At 50.8% G+C, this 18,351-nt stretch overlaps 1 protein-coding gene across 5 annotated transcripts in view; it reads left to right on the plus strand.

Moving 5' to 3' along the window:
• The first annotated feature begins 392 nt into the window (after positions 1 to 392).
• Positions 393 to 18,351, plus strand: part of LOC123395533 (zinc finger CCCH domain-containing protein 65-like) — a 78,195-nt gene continuing 60,236 nt past the window's right edge. For 3 of the 5 annotated variants that reach the window (XM_045090541.1, XM_045090545.1, XM_045090542.1), the window contains exons 1-3: positions 393 to 886; positions 1,087 to 1,161; positions 16,539 to 16,598. In XM_045090541.1, the coding sequence (XP_044946476.1) occupies positions 506 to 886; positions 1,087 to 1,161; positions 16,539 to 16,598 (516 nt within the window). In that variant the 5' untranslated portion in view covers positions 393 to 505. The remainder of the gene's footprint in view (positions 887 to 1,086; positions 1,162 to 16,538; positions 16,599 to 18,351) is intronic. The other 2 variants (XM_045090543.1, XM_045090544.1) reach the window with 1 other exon arrangement.

Raw genomic sequence — 18,351 nt, forward strand, 5'->3', positions numbered from 1 at the left:
GCGGGGCCACATGCAGGCCGGCAGCGCCGCCGATCAGGGGTGGCGGGCCTTGTGGCAGGCCGGCGGGGCCGCGGGCGGGCGACGAGCAGGGGCGGCGACGGAGGGCACGCGAGGCCGCGGGCAGGCTGACGCCGGAGGCCGACGGCGGAGGGCGGCGAGCCGTAGCAGGCCGGCGGCGGCGAGGTTGTCGGGGCGGAGGCGGAGGCGGAGACATGGATTGGGTAGTTTTCCGAAACAACGCTCGAGTTGCGAAAACAACGATCCAGTTTCAGAAACAATTGCGATGGTGGGATCGAACGGACGAGCAGGTGATGGATGGACCGCGTAGATCCGCCGGTTGAAGGATAGGCTTTTCCTTAAAACAACGTGGATAGGAGGCAACTATTGTAGAAGCTCAAAAAAGCCAAATATACCATCGATAAGGTTTTTTCTTTCTTCCCCTTCTTTGCTTCCCCCCACCTGCTCTCGTCGCCATCACCGTCTTTCTGTCTCTCCAAGGAGGCCAATGGCGGACGCCGACGCGAAGGCCCCTGCAAAATCGAACCTCGGTGCAGACCTAATCGCCTCGATCTCCCCCTCCTCCACTTCATCCGGTGCTGGGAATGCCGCGGCGATCGAGAGCCAGTTCACAGACCTTGCAATCTCTGACGAGCTACCCAAGCCGTCGGGATGGGACGATGATGACGTCCTCGGAATCGCCGGAAGCGATGAGACCACCGGAGAGATCACTGGTGGAAAAGTGCAGCCGGTCGAGACAGCGGATTCGAGGCCTCGGTTTCCGCAACGTCACGCGGAGCCGGATTGTACTTACTACTTGAAGTTCGGAACTTGCCGCTTCGGGATGAAGTGCAAGTTCAACCATCCGGCGCGAAAGAAGAAAAATAAGGTGGGTATTTTGGGGCTGAGTTAGTATTAAGCTTCTCGTTATTATTATCTTTTTTTTTTTGGCTTTTTGGGGGATTTTTCGTGTGCTCTCGATCTGGTTTTTGTGATGTTGATGGGGGTTTGGCAGTTCGTGGATGGGTTAAAGGGAGGCAATTTTTCCTTATGTTGTTTTTGTGCGTGCATGCGTGTGTTTGTATGCAGGTGAAAGCGAGTGGGAGTAGCGGCAGCGGGAGCAACGACATCAGTAATAAAGCTTTTCCGCCGGACGACGATCAGGTGATTTGACCTTTTTAAGCTTCTTCTGCATGTGTGTGGTTTTTCATGGACATGCATGTCTGTCTTAATTTGGCACATTGCTAAGCTTGTAGAAGAGATTAGGTTTTGAGACTGTCGAAGTGGTTGGCTGGAGCAAGGGATGCCTTCTATATTTTAGAGCTTATTTTGGTTGACATCAATATTGTGGACGATGTGGGTAAATGCAGATCAGATTGAGAAAGAGTAGGAATTATTTATGTCTTCACACTTGTTTGTGACATATATTGAGCGATTTGGAAGCGCATAAGATTTGTAAGCTGTGAAATTGTAGTTACTAGATGATACCCCATACGATGTTGCCGGAATTGTTTGCTATATATATTCTGAAATAAGTTGGAACATGAATATTTTGATTATTTTATAGATGTATAAGATATTTATGGAATATAAAGAGCGGATTGGATCTTTTCCCATGCATGGTTGCATGTTGAGGTTGCCACTTTCCCGTGCATTGTTGCATGTTGAGGCGACATAGTTGCATGTTGAGATAAACAGAAGTAGTGGGAATCACTCTCTTAGGTATATAGGATATATGATTGGAGATCACATGTTAACTTCCACACGCCGTGTCTGCAATTATATATGCCTCTATCAATATAAACTAAATGCTCTTTAGACGTTCACCTATTAACTCAATGTTCATGTGGTTTAGTCATATGGTTATTCCTTTAATGTTCATGGTGTATCAATTACTTTGTTTTGTTTGCAAGCACCTAAATAGGATATATCTGGTCTTCATACGAAACTGCACCTAGGTTGTTAATTGGAGACATTGTGTTATGGTATCACATTTCAGTGTATTTGCTAGTGTAAATTCGTCACATTCCAATTTGACTGTTTCTATAAGGTTGAAGTGAGTCTCTTCACATTTCAGTGTATTTGCTAGTGTAAATTCGTCACATTCCAATTTGACTGTTTCTATAAGGTTGAAGTGAGTCTCTTCATAATTTGTTGCTTTTTTAGCAAATACACAACCAGACGTATTCAGCTCTTTGATGACCAGTCCTGTGAAAGTTGCAAATATACAAGTAACTGACTTTGTCAATTGCAATTGCCCTATTGTTATATGAGATTTATAATTAAATATGATGTAAGATGATATTTGGATGTAATTTTGACGATACACTTGCAGTACTGTCGTGGTATTTCCGCGGCAGAAGCCAGGGGTTGCTTAGATCGTGGTTTGGGGCTGACGGGCGCCGGCGGCGTCTGGAAACGGGTGAAGGCGCGAGACACATGACGTAGATCTACCTAGTTTCAGGGCCCTCCGATGGAGGTAAAACCCCTAGTCCTGCTGGAGTGACTATGAGTGGTCACAATATAGAGTGTTCCTCGACCTGTTTGTGAGGAGGAAGATGGAGCTCTCACTACCAACCTTGCTGCCTCTATGGTGTGTGGTATATGGTGTGTGTCAAGTGTTCGCTAGCCAGCTAGCCAACCCCTCTCTTTGGGGGCTCCTGGGAGGTCTTATAGCCTGATCTCCCAGGGTACAATGGTAAATCTAAGTGAGGCGGGAACGAGCGTATGCGAACCTGCTGAGGCGTGGAGCCCCCTGGGACACCTTATATAGATCAGCGCCCAGGGGACAAGGGGGAACTGTAGGTGATGATGTGCACTGTAATCACACAGGTATTGTAGATGACGCGACATTGTTGATGACGACGCGACACTGTTGATGATGATGCATGACACACGCGCAGGGCATGGCCGTTGCATCCGCGCGGTCTGATGTGATGCTGCAGTTGACTTCGGGCAGCCAGCTGGTCGGAGTAGCCGACCGCGGGTGTGAGCCGGAGCAGCCATCGGGCAGCCAGCTGGTCGGAGTAGCCGACCGCGGGTGTGAGCCGGAGCAGCCAACCCAGGCGCGCAGGCACCCTGTCCGGCTCGCCGCCTTGAGACTACCCGGGGGTCATCCCCTCGACAGTAGCCTTGAGCCTTCGGGTGACTCGAGGAATCGGGCGGAGGGTTTTGCCGTTGTCGTATTAAATGGTAGCGCCGAGGGCCTCGGTAGTAGCCGGCCGCATGCTTGTGGTCGGCACAGCTGCCTTTCCAGTGGGGGCACGCAGCGCACCCACTGGGTGTAGCCTCCGAGCCTACGGGTGACTCGAAGCGAAGAGTCGGGCGGAGGGTCTTCGCTGTTGTCGTTGTAGAAGTCGTAGACGGCGGACGGCCGTTGGACACAGCCAATGCAACTTTCTTTCGGTGGGGGCGCGCCAACGCACCCACTGGGTGTAGCCTCCGAGCCCCCGGGCGACTCAAAGCGAAGAGTCGGGCGGAGGGTCTTCGCTGTTGTCGTTGTAGAGGTTGTGGACGGCGGAGGGCTGCGGGCCGTAGTCAGCGCAGCTTTCTTTCGATGGGGGCGCGCCAGCGCACCCACTAGGTGTAGTCTCCGAGCCTTCGGGCGACTCGAAAGTCGGGCAGAGGGTCTTCGTTGTTGTAGCAGAGGGTGACGTCGAGGATCCCGGTGGCTACCGGCCGCGGGCCTGTAGCCGGCGCGGCGCGCCAGCGCACTCACTCGGTGTAGCCTCCGAGCCTCGGGCGACTCGAAGCGAAGAGTCGGGCGGAGGGTCTTCGCTGTTGTTGTTGTTGTAGAGGGCGGCGTCGAGGATCCCGGTGGCTGTCGACCGCGGGCCTGTAGCCGGCGCGATGCTTTCCCAGCGGGGCGCGCCGACGCACCCATTTGGTGTAGCCTCCGAGCCTCCGTATGATGTGGGGTTCCCCGCGAAAATGATCGTGCAAAAGACAAAGTTAGTCAGCGCAGATTTATCAAATATTTAGCTTTAGCCGCCATGTTTTACGCAGGGGAATGTTGACTCGGTTTCGTCCGAGCCCCTTGGGTCATTTCATGCCCCCTCGGCTCTTTTGCTTTTGTTCTTGCTAGCTGAACAACTGGGAGATGGTCTGTAGCTGGGATGAAGAGTGGGCCGCAGAGGGGAGCATACAATGCTCGGACTCTGAGGAGCGGATTCGATCGGGTAAAAATTTACGAAGGAAACGGCTGGGTCGCCCAAGCCGTTTTCTTCCCGGACGTTTTGCGGGGTGACCTCCAGCTTTTGCTCTTGCTAGCCGGACAACCGGGATGCGGTCTATAGCTGAGACGAAGAGTGGGCCTTCGGTACTGTAGATGCTACCAATCCGTCTGCGGGAAAGAATGTATCGGGCCAACCGGCCAGCCCCGGACCGAGACCAGCTGACCTTGGGCCGAACAGCAAAGCAGTTGAAAAAAGCGGGGTCAACCCTTGAGGATCGCTCGGGGTTATCCGTTTTTGTGCGCGGTACGAGGATGTGTGGACGGGATCGCACATTGCTTTCGCGCAGACGAGGCAGGGGTGCACCTCGGCGGGGGCCTCGAGCCTCCAGGCAGTCGTGGGGCACACCGTCCGGCTGGGCCGAGCCGGCCAAGCAGCGGCGCGGGGGACAGTCAAGCCGACTCTCCAGCCTGACGTCGGTGCGGGCAGGCAGGCCAGCCGGTCAGAGGGCGTCGTGGGCAGGCGGGCCTTTTTTTTGCAGCCGGCCCGATGTCGGAGCGGGCGGGCAAGCCAACCGGTCAGGCGGTGACACGGGCAGGCGGGCCTTTTTTTTTGCAGTCCGCCATTTTTTTAGCCGGCTCCTCACTTCCTTTCTCTCCCGAAGCCGACCTCTGTTATTTTTCTTCTCCAGCTGGCCCAAGAGTGCTCGTGGGCGCAGTCGGCCGAAGCCGCGAAGCGTAGTCGACCGAAGCCACGAGGCGCAGCCGGCCTTGGCGAGCCCGAGCGGGGGAGGCGGCCCGCTGCAGCACCCGGAGCGGGAGCGGGCCGCAGTGCAACGGCGCGGGCGGGCGGCCGTGCCGCGCGACACGGACGTGCCGTCGGGGGGTTGGGGAGGGCGGCGAGGGAGGCCGGGCCGCCACCGCTGCAGGACTCATTGAGGAACCAGCGAGGTGGAGCGGCTCCGCAGCTTTGAGTCGAGGAGGGCGCCATGGCGAAAACGCAGCCGCACCACGAGCAGGCGCGACGAGAGCGAGGGATGGATAAGGGCACCACGATGGAGGCGCAACCGCACCACAAGCAGGCGCGTCGGGTGAGAGGCCACGCGATGCGGTAGGAGCCTTCGGCGGCGATGCAATGGCCGCGGGGCGGAGGGCCGGTGCGCGGCGGTGGGGCCGCGCGCGGGGAGGCTGGGGCAGAGGCATGTAGAGGCGCAGCCACGACGGTGGAGGGCAGCGACGGGGCGACGACCTAGGGCAGGAGGGCGCGTGGGCGCCGTGGGTGCCGCCTGTGGGGTGCAACAGCGGCGGCGGCACCATGGACGTGGGGCGCGGAGCTCGAGCACGAGCCCTCCCCTATGAGCTGCATGTGTTGGGAGAGAAGAAAATGGCGATCCAGGGGGAAAACGATAGATCCAGAGCCTCCGGGGCGCGGCCATGGAGGTGTACGCGGGCGGCCATGCCATCGGCACACCCACTGGGTGTTTTCTTTGGCTCTGGGAGTTTGGCTGTGAGGGAGAGAGGTGGAGAACGAGCGTATGCGAGCGTGCTGAGATGAGGAGCCCCTGGGACACCTTATAGGTCAGTGCCCAGGGGACAAGGGGGAACTGTAGGTGATGATGTGCACCGTAGATGACGCGGGCACTGTAGGCGATGCGGCATTGTAGATGACGCGGGCACTGTTGATGATGATGCGGCATTGTAGATGATGCGGGCACTGTTGATGACGACGCGACATTGTTGATGATGATGCATGACACGTGCACAGGGCATGGCCGCGTCCGCGCGGTCCGATGTGATGCTGCAGTTGACTTTGGGCAGCCAGTTGGTCGGAGCAGCCATCCGCGCGGTCCGATGTGATGCTGCAGTTGACTTTGGGCAGCCAGTTGGTCGGAGCAGCCGTCCGCGGGTGCGAGCTAGAGCACCCAACCCAGGCGGGCAGGCACCCTGTCCGGCTCGGCGTCTTGGGACTACTCGGGGGTCATCCCCCTGACAAGTACCCCCCCGCGGTAGTATGTCTTAATTGGGATTGTATCCTTCTTGGTTGATACATGTAATAAAAACTTTGGAACAACACCTTCCTAGCGCCTGAATGAATGGTTCTACTAGCTTATTATTCTTCATGAAGGCTTTGGCCTTCATTTCTTGCACATGATGCTTTTTGTTTCTAAAATTAAATAGATATGTGTTCGGAAAGCAACTTATCTCTATTGAAGGCCCAAGGGACATATATATATTTACACATGACTTGAGGTGCAAGGAAAGTAAACATAGACTAATCTTTACCTAATAATAATAAAACAAATAGTGCTTCTGGTCGTCCGTTATAAGATTACCCCGGAAGTTGTGATTATTTACCCACCATGCCACCGGTAAGTCAGAAAACGGTTCGTATTTCGCATAGCCTATTGTGAATGGTTAAGAGGTGGCAGTTCTCCAATTTATTCCAATTGCATTGTTGTCCTACTGGTTGGACCAGTGCTCTCCTATCCAGGCGGCCTGAGTTTGATTCCCACCCCCTTCCCTTTTTCTTTCTCAAGTTTTGATGCCAGTATATGTGTGCTTACCTAATGGGTTGTATTTATTGGCCCAGCTAATCGGTTTTATTTTTTTATTTTCGTTTTTACTTGTAGATTTTAAATAGTTTTGAAATATTCATATCTTTTTAAAGCCCAAAATTCAAATCTAACATATTATATATGAAAGTGCATTTTCTGGTCCAGCTAATCTGTTTTATCTTTTTATTTTCGTTTTTACGTGCAGATTTAAAATAGTTTCGAAATATTCATATATTTTTAAACCCCAAATTCAAATCTAACATATTATATATGAAAGTGCCACAGAGAAAAATATGTAGATTTTAAATATACAATTATCTTGCACATTAATTATTTTTAAAATTACGCTTTGGTTGCGAACTTAATTAATAGTTTAATACCTAAATTATATGGGGTAATTTGAAAATGTCTATTGTATATGCTTCCTACTCATTTAAATGGAGTAAATATGATTATTTGATGCTCTCATAAAAGCTATTATTGGCACTATATGAGATGTTGATTCCTATTAGATACTATATGTTGAAGGTTACAATACGTACATAATCATCATCTCTATTTAGGTTACAATATGTACATAATCATCATCTCTATTTTCGTACAGTGCATACTAATCATCCTATGTATGATGATGTACATGAAACTGCTGATACAACTCGTAGAGTGCATACTAATCATCCTATGTATGATGATGTACATGAAATTGTTGATACAAGCTTTATATAAACCAATGGCTTAACGTTAATTTCTATATTGTTTGAAATTGTACCCATATTTCTTTTAAGAATATCAATGTTGATATGCAACCTTAAACATTTGGTACCCATGTCCTTACAGATTGATTGTTTTCGATGGAGGTGTCTAATATGTTTGCAACCAAATTAAGTCTTGACTTGGATTAAAGTTGTAAACACATATATCAATAAAACAGAAATAATGCTCTTATGCACATGTTATATCATTGAATACTAAAATATACTTATTATTTTCGTTATAATGAAATATTTGTTGGGCATCACTGAGGAAATACGACAACAAAGATCGTAAACATATGCCGGCAAGGCGGCATCTAGGTAGATATTTGTGTTGCCCAATGAATTGGAAACACCTTGAGTATACTTCAAAAAGCACCCTACCTTTATGTTTTTGCACATCATCAGTTATCATTTTGTTTGTGGTATAGTATAATGGAAAATGTCAAGAGATTTGCTAATGTTCGAGGGGTGATTTTTTTCTCCCGTTGCAACGCACGGGTATGTTTCCTAGTAAGGACTCCCGCGGGATTGGGGGACGCGGGAGAAGATCGATCGGTACTTCGGAGATCGATCGGCAACAGCAACCACGCAACCAGCCCGACTGGATCCTGGGCCAGGAGGAGTGACGCTACCAGGCGACTCCGGTCCAGGGCGTCCGGCTCGATCGGGAGTACTGTAGCGACGCGAAGCGGATCGGGACGAGGTGGAGTGGTCGGGATAGTTGGGAAGTAGGCAAGCAGCGGCGACGAGCAGAGGATCAAGCACGGGTTGCGCGTGCTAAAAAACCCTAAGCTCTAATACCATGGTAGGAAAACAACTTCTCTATTGAAGGCCCAAGGGGCATATCTATATTACACATGACTTGAGGTGCACGAAATGTAAACATATACTAATGACTCCTAGACCAATACTAATACTTCCTAACAATAGGCACATCATAATATGACTTTATGATATTCCTATGAAAGATCTTGTTGAAGTTCATTGTATTATCTTGAATCTTGAATCTCTCTTTACCTACTCCTCCCATGTCAAGTTTGGTCTGCCCCAACCTCTTTTGACATTATCAGCACGCTTGGCTTTGTGTTTCTCCAAGGCCCACCACATGATATTCCGTGGTATCTTATCATACACCATATGATATTCCATGGTCGGCTTCCCAGGCATGAAACCAATCTAATTTTTGGTCATGCTTGTCATTCTTCTTAAGTGGTGCTCAAATGACTCTCCCATAGCTTCATTTCATCAGCTTAATTCCACGGTAATTAGTACAACTCCGAACATCCCCTTGTTCTTGAAGATTTGTAATAATATACTCTGTCTCCATTCTTTCGGCATCTTGTTTGCCCGAAAAATGAGGTTGAAAAGCTTGGTTAGCCGTACTATCACTATGTCCCGAGGCCTCTCCACACCTCAATGGGGATACAATCATGGCCCATCACCTTGCCTCCTTTCTGTTAGGAATAAGCAACTTGTATTCCCATGAGGCCATAGGCCGGTATATATACATGTACAGGTGGTGGACTATATGCAGGAAACCCCTTATATATTGGGATAAATACAAAAGGGTACATGACTTATATTATAACTCTAACACCCCCCTCAAACTCATGGTGGATGAACAACACTGAGTTTGCAGAGATAAAAGCCATGTTGTGCTCTAGTCTGGGCCTTCGTTAGGAAATCCGCCAACTGTAACTCGGAAGGCACATACTGAAGAGCAATAACCTGATCCTGCACAGCAGCACGCACATAGAAAGCATCAACACCAATATGCTTGGTGAGCTCATGCTTCACAGGATAGAGCGCAATGCTAATAGCACCTATACTGTCAGATAAGAGCAGAGTCGGTGTAGTGACAGAAACACCAAAATCCTGAAGTAACCACCATAACCAAGTCACCTCTGTCGTCAAAAGAGCCATCGCTCGCAACTCAGCCTCTGCACTCGAACGGGAAACTGCAATCTGTTTCTCCGTCTTCCAGGCAATGAGAGAACCACTAAGAAAAACACAGTAAGCAGAAAGTGAACGGCGATCTGAAGGATCAGTAGCCCACGTAGCATCCGAATAGGTCTGAAGCTGTAAAGAACTGGAGCGAGGAAAGAATAGACGGTGAGAGATCGTGCCCCGAAGATATCGGAGAACACGGAGATGACCATAGTGAACCGATGTGGGAGCAGAAACGAATTGACTCAGAATATGAACAGGATAAGAGATATCCGGACGAGTGACAGCTAGATAAACAAGACTGCCAACAAGATGACGATAACGCGTCGGGTCAGGCAGGGGATCACCATCAGTAGCACAGAGGTGAACATTGAGCTCCATAGGAGTCTCAACAATGCGCTCATCAGTAAGAGCAGCACGAGCAAGAAGATCCTGGATATACTTTTCCTGAGATATGAAAAAGCCATCAGAGGTAGAAGAGACTTCAATCCCAAGAAAGTAGCAAAGAGGTCCAAGATCAGACATAAGGAACTGCTCACTAAGACGGGCCTTGACAAAGGCACTGTACTCGGGGTCATCCCCAGTGATGACCATGTCATCAACATAGAGAAGAAGAGTCCGACCACGAGGAGAAAGGTGAATAAACAATGCTGGATCATGAGCACTGGCTGAAAAACCAGCGACAGTCACCACAGAGGCAAAACGCTCAAACCAGGCGCGGGGGGCTTGCTTAAGGCCATAGAGAGAGTGACGAAGACGACATACCATGCCATAAGGAACAGAATACCCAGGTGGTGGCTGCATGTACACCTCACGCAGCTCACCATTAAGAAAAACATTCTTAACATCAAGTTGAGAGATAGACCAGTGGCGTGTAGAGGCCACGGTAATAAGTGTACGACAGTGGTCATATGAGCCACAGGAGCAAAAGTCTCGTCATAATCACGACCATGCTCCTGCTGAAAACCACGGGCCACAAGACGAGCTTTGTGACGCTCAAGAGAACCATCGGAGCGAGTCTTAACCTTGTAGACCCACTTACAAGTGATGGGACGGACTCCGGGAGGAAGGGAAACAAGATCCCACGTACCAGTGCGTTCAAGAGCAGCAATCTCCTCTGCAATCGCAAACTGCCATTCAGGATGAACAACAACCTGAAGATAAGTAGTCGGCTCAAGAATAGCAGCACCAGCGGTGGAAAATCCAAAGCGATCAACATGCGGACGAGGACGAGAACGCAAGCCATAAGTAGGCTGAGACGAGGATGACGAGACATCCACAGAACGTGAACGACGATTGTAACACTGAGGAAAAGATGGAACAGTGGAAGGAGGAATCACCAAGGTAGAATCGGGGAGTGGCGACGAAGAAGTCACCGGAGATAAAGGTGTAGAATCCGGTGACATGCTAGGTGAGGAGACCGTGGAAAGATGGTGGCGACAAATCGATTGGAGGTGGAGAAGCAGAGGGAGCGGAACGAATAGGCAAAGGCTCGACGGGTGTGTTAGGTGCGTCAGGAAAAGTGAGGAAAGAGATATCCTGCACTGAAAAGGTCGAGGAAGATGGGCGTGGGTAGAAGGGACGAGACTCATCGAAAGTCACATCCCGAGAGATACGCATCCGACGACCGATAGGATCCCAACAACGATAGCCCTTATGCTCATCACTATAGTCTAAAAAGACACACTCAACACACTGAGCAGTCAGTTTGGTGCGTTCGCGGGGGGCAAGAAGAACATAGCAAACACAACCAAACAAGCGAAACATCGAATAATCGGTAGAACGATCAAAAAGACGCTTGAAAGGAACACCACCCTTTAGAGCAGCGGAAGGCTGGAGATTGATGAGATAGGTGGAGGTGGAGACGGCCTCAGCCCAAAAATGAGGCGGGAGAGAGGCAACAATCATCATTCACGAGCCGTCTCAAGAAGATGACGATGCTTGCGCTCAACCACGCCATTCTGAGCGTGAGCACCAGGACAAGAGAATTGAGAGAGAGTCCCTTGCTCAGCAAGAACACCACACAACATCTTAGAGATATACTCGCCAACGGAGTCAGCACGAAACACACAAATGGGAGAAGAGAACCGAGTATGAACCATGGCATCAAAACGCTTATAAATGGACAACACCTCACTATGAGAAGTCATGAAATAAAGCCATGTGTAACGAGAGAAGTCAGCTATGAAAATAATATAGTATTTATGACCCCCTTTCGAAGCGAAGGGAGCCGGACCCCATACATCGGAATGAACTAAATCAAAAGGACGCTTAGACACTGACTCACTATGTGCATATGGTAACTGAATCTGCTTGCCAAGACGACAACCCTGACACTCTAAAGAGGCATCTCCTGAGACAGACCCCAGAAGACCTCGACGAACTAACGTCGACAAACGAGAACCACACAGATGACCAAGTCGATGATGCCACTGATGGAAGGAACCAATAGCCGAGGCGACCAAAGCGGAAGAACTGGCGATAGAGTGGGCAACGGAAGGAACATGAAGCCAGTCCAACTCCCAAAGACCCTCAGAATCACGGCGGCGAGGACCAGCCCCAACGAGTGTGCGTGCGACGGTCCTGGACAGAACAAGAGTCAAGGTCAAGGATGACGCGACAACCAGAATCAGCAAGTTGACCAGCGGAAAACAGATTCATGGTAAGTCGAGGAACATGAGCAACATCAGGAACAAAATAAGGAGTGGTAAGATTGCCTCTACTAACGACAGAAAGGGGAGTACCATCAGCGGTGAGGACATGAACAGGAGAATCAAGCGAGCGAAGAGAGGACAGACTGGAAGAATTAGAAGGCATATGAAAGGAAGCTCCAGGGTCCAGAACCCATGGGGATGTACCTGACTGTGTAGAAGGTGGTTGCTCAGTGCGGGAAGCCTCAGTCACAGAACCAGCAGTACCCGTCGAGGAAGAACCTGAAGCAGCGAGCAGACGCTTAAGTCTCAGAATATCCTGCTCAGTCAAAGTGATGGCTGAAGCTGTCGAGGTAGATGACGAGGTCTCTGTAGATGATGATCGTGCCTTGCGCAAGTGTTTCTTCGTGTAGCAGTGGGACTCAATATGACTATCATTGTTGCAGTAGCCACAATGTGGACGGGGGCGACCTGAGCCTCCAGAAGGAGTGGGCAAGAGCAGCGGAGCACTCGAGCGAGAAGGGGTCGGTGCAGCAGGTGGCGTAGAAGTAGCCCGAGTAGCGAGCACCGAGGGAACCTCCAGCAAACCAGCACCACGTAAGCGAGTCTCCTCAGCACGAATCTCGGAAAGCGCCTCCATGAGAGAAATACGGCCACGAGCAAACAACTGAGCACGCCGGGGCTCAAACTCCTTACGGAGCCGAGATAGGAACTCGTAGACGCGATGAAACTCCAAATCGGCCTGGACAGCCTGGCAACAGGGGCAAGTACGACAACCAGCACTGCGGAGAGAATCAAGCTGGCGCCAGATAGCAGAACTTTGTGCATAGAAGTCATCAACAGTAGAGTCACCCTGCTGAAGAGCATGGTCTTGACGGACCACAGAGAGGTATAAGGCATCACCAGAGGGCTCATAGCGCTGACAAAGGCGAGCCCACATCTCAAAGACAGTAGGAAGGCCCAGAAACTCAGAGGCAAACTGAGGCAGAACACTAGCAGTGAGAACAGCTGCAGCACGAGCATCATCATCAAGCCACTGGGTGTAAACAGATAGAGCACCATGATACACCTGAAGAGCCTCCTCATAAGTCAAAACCTTCTCATCATAAGCACGAATAGCAGCCTCATCAGCAACCTTAGCCGCATCCTTCGCAGCCTGAGGAGCATCCGCGGGAAGAACCGGTGGAGTCGGAGGAGTGGGAGCCACAGGAGGAACCAGACGTGGCGGACAACAGACCTCGCCAGAGAGAACACCTCGGAGACGGATTCCACGCATATGATTGCGCATGAAGCCAATGAACTCGGTGTAGTTAGTACCATCGAAGATCACCGAACATCGAGGGACAACAACATAGCCCGACGCAGTAGACATTTTTTTTATGTCTCACGACAGCTGCACATCACAGAGGGCCGGCAGGATCTGACGATCGGGAGCAGAGCCGCCTCCTGCCTCGAGTGGGACCGGCAGGAGCCGAGCTTGCGTCCTGCAGGGCCAGCGGGAGCAGAGCCGGCGACTTCGAGGGAAGCAGCAGCAACAGGAAAAGTGGCAGACTGGGGCGGGCAAGAGAAAATCAGCAGCGGTTCGATCCTATAAGATCGGCAACAACAGAGAGAGCCGGATTCGATCCCGTCTGGATCGATCCGAGCCGGAGCGGGAACAGAAGCCGGGTTCGATCTCGTCCTGGATCGATCCCGTCCTGGATCGTGGGAGAAACGACGAGGCAGGCGCTGCGCTGGAACGGGATCCGATTGGAGAAACGACGAGGCAGGAGCTGTGCTGGAACGGGATTCGATTGGAGAAACGACGAGGCAGGCGTTGCGCTGGAACGCGATCCGATTGGAGAAGTGATGAGGCAGGCGCCGGAGCGGATCCGTCTTCCGAGCGGGAGCTGGCGACGAGGCAGGCGCTGACACGAGGGTGACGAGGAGGAGTCGCTGCCTGACGGGAACGAGTCAGAGAGGAGAGCAGCGGCGTGGAGCGGATCAACATCACGAGTTGCGGCGTGCAAAAGTGTTTGTATTCCCATGAGGCCATAGGCCCGTAGATATACATGTACAGGTGGTGGACTATATGCATGAAACCCCTTATATACTGGGATAAATACAAAAGGGTACATGACTTATATAACTCTAACACTTTCATCCTCCGCTCAAAACGCTTGCTAGTATCATCAAAGGAGTCGTCTAGTTCAATGGTAGAGCTCTCATTCTCCCCATTGGACAACTTGTCGAAGTACTCCTGCCATCTATGCTTAATCTCCTTGTCCTTCATCAGGAGTTGGTCTGCTCCGTCCTTGATGCATTTGAATTGGTCAACATCCCTCGTCTTCTCTCGGATCTTGGCCATCTTATAGATGTCCCTTTCGCCTTCCTTCATGTCTAACCGCCGGTAGAGATTCTCATAGGCCCGATCTCTTGCTTCACTCATAGCTCGCTTTGCGGCTTTTTTTGCTATCTTGTACTTCTCTATGTTGTCCGCACTCCTATCCAGGTATAGGTGTCTGAAACAATCTTTCTTCTCCTTAACAGCCTTCTGAACATCATTGTTCCACCACTAGGTATCTTTAGCTTCGCTTCTACTTCTCCTGGACACTCCAAACTCCTCGGAGGCCACCTTACGAATGCAAGTCGCCATCTTCATCCACATATTGTTTGCATCACCTCCTTCCTCCCAAGGGCCCTCCTTAATGACCCTCTCCTTGAATGCCTGAGCTACCTCCTCCTTGAACTTCCACCACTTTGTTCTAGCACTTTATCCCGCTTGTCCCGCTGGACACGAATCCGCAAGCGGAAGTCAGCAACCACAAGCTTATGCCGAGGGACAACATTCTCTCCAGGTATCACCTTACAGTCTAGGCACGCACGCCTGTGTTCTCTTCTCGAGAGGATGAAATCAATCTGGCTAGTGTTGACCACTAGTAAAAATCACTAGATGTGATTCTCTCTTCTTAAAGAGGGTGTTAGCTAGACATGTTGTAGGCTAGAGCAAAGCTTGAGACATCTTCTACTTCTTGATTCCTGCTGCCGTACCAAAGCCCCCACGTACCCCTTCAAAACCTATGTTAGATGTGCCCACGTGCCCATTGAGATCTCCTATGAAGAGCCTCTCGCCAATCGGTACACTGCTAACCATGTCCTCGAGGCCTTCCCAGAACTCCCTCTTGGTGTTTTCATTGTGGCCTACTTGCGGGGCATACACGCTGATAATGTTGAGAACCAAGTCCCCAACTACTAGGTTGACCAGGATAATCCGGTCCCCACGTCTCTTGACGTCTACCACTCCATACTTGAGGCTCTTGTTGATTAAGATCTCTACTCCGTTTCTGTTTGCAGCCGTCCCCGTGTACCATGGCTTGAGGCCGGTATCTTCCACCTCCTTCGCCTTCTGACCCCTCCATTTGGTCTTTTGGATGCAAAGGACCTCTCCTCACCGCTGAATCAACTAGCTCCCAAAGCTTACCTGTCAGAGACCCTATGTTCCAGCTACCTAAGCTGATCCTCCTAGGCTCGGCTAGCTTCCTTACCCTTTGCACTCGTTGAGTCAAATGCGAAGACTCATTTTCCACTTCACCCGGGCGTCGATGTAGCGCGCCACTAAGGATGTGATGACCCGATCCTTGCTCACTTCCCACTGTATCCAGATCAAGATATGGCCTGCCACCAGGGAGTGACGGCCCAACCCTTGCCTATTTAACACCACACCCCGGTTCTGGTGTGGTACGTCGCTAAGAGGGTTATGTCCCAACGAAAATCTTTTGGGTTTCATCTCCATAAGAGTGGCCGAGTTTGACGTTGGCTCGCCAAGCCTATCACAACCCTCCTTTACTCGGGTTTGGGACCGGCTATGTTGAGACAACATAGGCGGAGTTGATTATGATTATTGATTAACCAAGAATGTGTTGGATGTCATGTCATCAGCCATATGTTTTATGGATCACAAACATTTCTGTGCTGGATTTTCGAAACTGACAGATATGGGCCAACGCATGACCACCTATTGATGCCTTCAGCCAATAAAAGATAACCAACACAACCAACCAACTCACACAATGTTGTGCTTTGCTAAGCATGTATTAGGGAATTTGCAAAATCTTGACAACGAATCAAAATTAAAAAAAATCCGAATAAACCGAACGGAAGTAACCACATAAACTGAATGCCCATCGTCTGCTTATCCACCTTTTCTGTTTTAATTGCTGATGATGCACGCTAATGATTTAATTCAATTACTCTAGAAAATATGGTAGGTCTTATAAGCTTGGAATGATCACATTGTAGGTTGAGTTTATAAGGTTTAAAGGATTACATATGATCAATTTGTGGATATTTCAAACAATTGATGTTGAAGCATATTAGTGTGTTCAACTGTCAGTTTCCATATGGACGATTTTTCTTCTTCCATGTATGATTCTTTGGGTACTCTTCGATTTGTGTTTCAGTTTTCTGTCGAACTTTGCTGTAGACTCCTAAAGAAGAATATGAAGATCTTGTTCCAGATATTACAGCTGATGTCGATTTGTTGGTGAGTCTTATTTAGTTTTTTTCTTTCTAGAAGTGATTGTGAACTGTTTATTGTTTTGAAGGATTGAAGATTTTTTGAAATAAAAAAATGATTGGTAAACTACAAGTCCACACTATTGTGTCCTATGTGGTTTATTTTTCTGATCAATCCAGTTGTCTTCCAAAAGGAACATAATGAGTTTGACTAGCTGGAAGCTTTTTTTTTTCTTCTTTGAGAAAACGCAAAAAGCCTTTGCGTTTCATTGCATTGAAAGGGGGGGGGGAGGGATACATCCTCCTAAGAGGCTAGTACATCGGTGTTACATATAGATCAATGGACGTCCCAGGAAGGAGGTAGGGTGATCCTAATCCCTTTAGCCCCGGCTTTAGCCCAACTTCGGGATTCGTCCTTGATCTTGTCAGCGAGCTCAACCAGCGATGGGGTTACATGGCCAACGACACACGCATTTCTATGCTTCCAGATCATCCACGGCACCAGGAGTGTTATCGAAGCCAGCGCTTTGCGGAGCGGGTGTGGCGTGGCATCTCTTGCCCGCGGCCACCAGTCCTGGAGCGTGGCATCCTGGTCTGGCATCGGAGCCGGTAGGCGCAACCAGGACATGACCTCATGCCAGGTCTGCCTCGCGAATGGGCATGTGAGCAGCAGGTGCCGGATCGTTTCCGGCTCTTGATCGCAGAAGAGGCACCGAGGGTGGTGTGGGAGGCCATGGCGGGCGAGACGCTCTGCAGTCCAGCAGCGGTCCTGGTTGGCGAGCCAATGAAAGAACTTAACCTTCAGCAGCGCCCATCCCTTCCAAATCAGCCTCCACGAGCGGCAGGTGATGGATCCGTGGAAGGTGGCCCGATAACATGATCGTGCTGTGTAGTTACTGTTGGCCGTCCAATTCCAGATTAGCTTGTCCGGCTCGGTGGACAGGGTGGTGTGGGACACGAGCAGCCATAGTCTGAGGTACTGCCCAATTTCCTGCAGGCCAAGGGTGCCGTGGATATCTCGAGCCCATGCATTGTCGCCGATGCCCTCCGCCACCGTCCGCGATTTCCTGCGATTTTTGGGGATGCACATGTACAACAAGGGCGCGTGCTCGCGGATGGATTGACCGTGGAGCCAGCGGTCCTCCCAAAAAAGTGCTGTCGTTCCGACCCCGAGCAGCATGGTAGTGGAGGCGTGGAAGAGGCCGCGCTCCTCGGGTGTGAACTGCAGGTCCATGCCGTGCCAAGCCCGGTCAGTGTCCGTCCGCGAGAGCCATAGCCATCTGAGCCTGAGGGCGAGCCCTGTGCGCTCAAGGTCGCGGACTCCTAGTCCACCATACTCGATCGGCCGGCAGACCCGGCGCTAGGTCACGTGACAGTGCCCTCCATGGGCAGCCTCGCGGCTGGCCTAGAGGAAGCCACGCTGAATCTTCTAGAGCTGCTTCAGGGTTTTCTTCGGGGGCGCGAGGGCGAGCAATTGGTGGATGGGGATGGCACTGAGCACGGACTTGACGAGCGCCAGCCGCCCGGCCTTGTTCATGAGCCACGCCTTCCACGACGGGAGGCGGCGAGCCATCGTGTCCACTAGTGGCTGCATCTGGGCCAGGATATGGAGTCAAAGGCCCGGGTGAGGTCAAGCTTTAGCATAATTCTCGGTGCACCCAGATGGTGAAGCAGCTTGAGAGATTGCCGGACGAGGATGAAGTTGTCGTGGAGCGTGCGTCCGTCAATGAAGGCATTTTGGTAGCGGCTCACCAGGCCGTCGAGCTTCGGGGCTAAGCGCA

This window comes from Hordeum vulgare, chromosome 5H (assembly GCF_904849725.1).
Source record: "Hordeum vulgare subsp. vulgare chromosome 5H, MorexV3_pseudomolecules_assembly, whole genome shotgun sequence".
In the NCBI taxonomy this organism is placed as follows: domain Eukaryota; kingdom Viridiplantae; phylum Streptophyta; class Magnoliopsida; order Poales; family Poaceae; genus Hordeum; species Hordeum vulgare.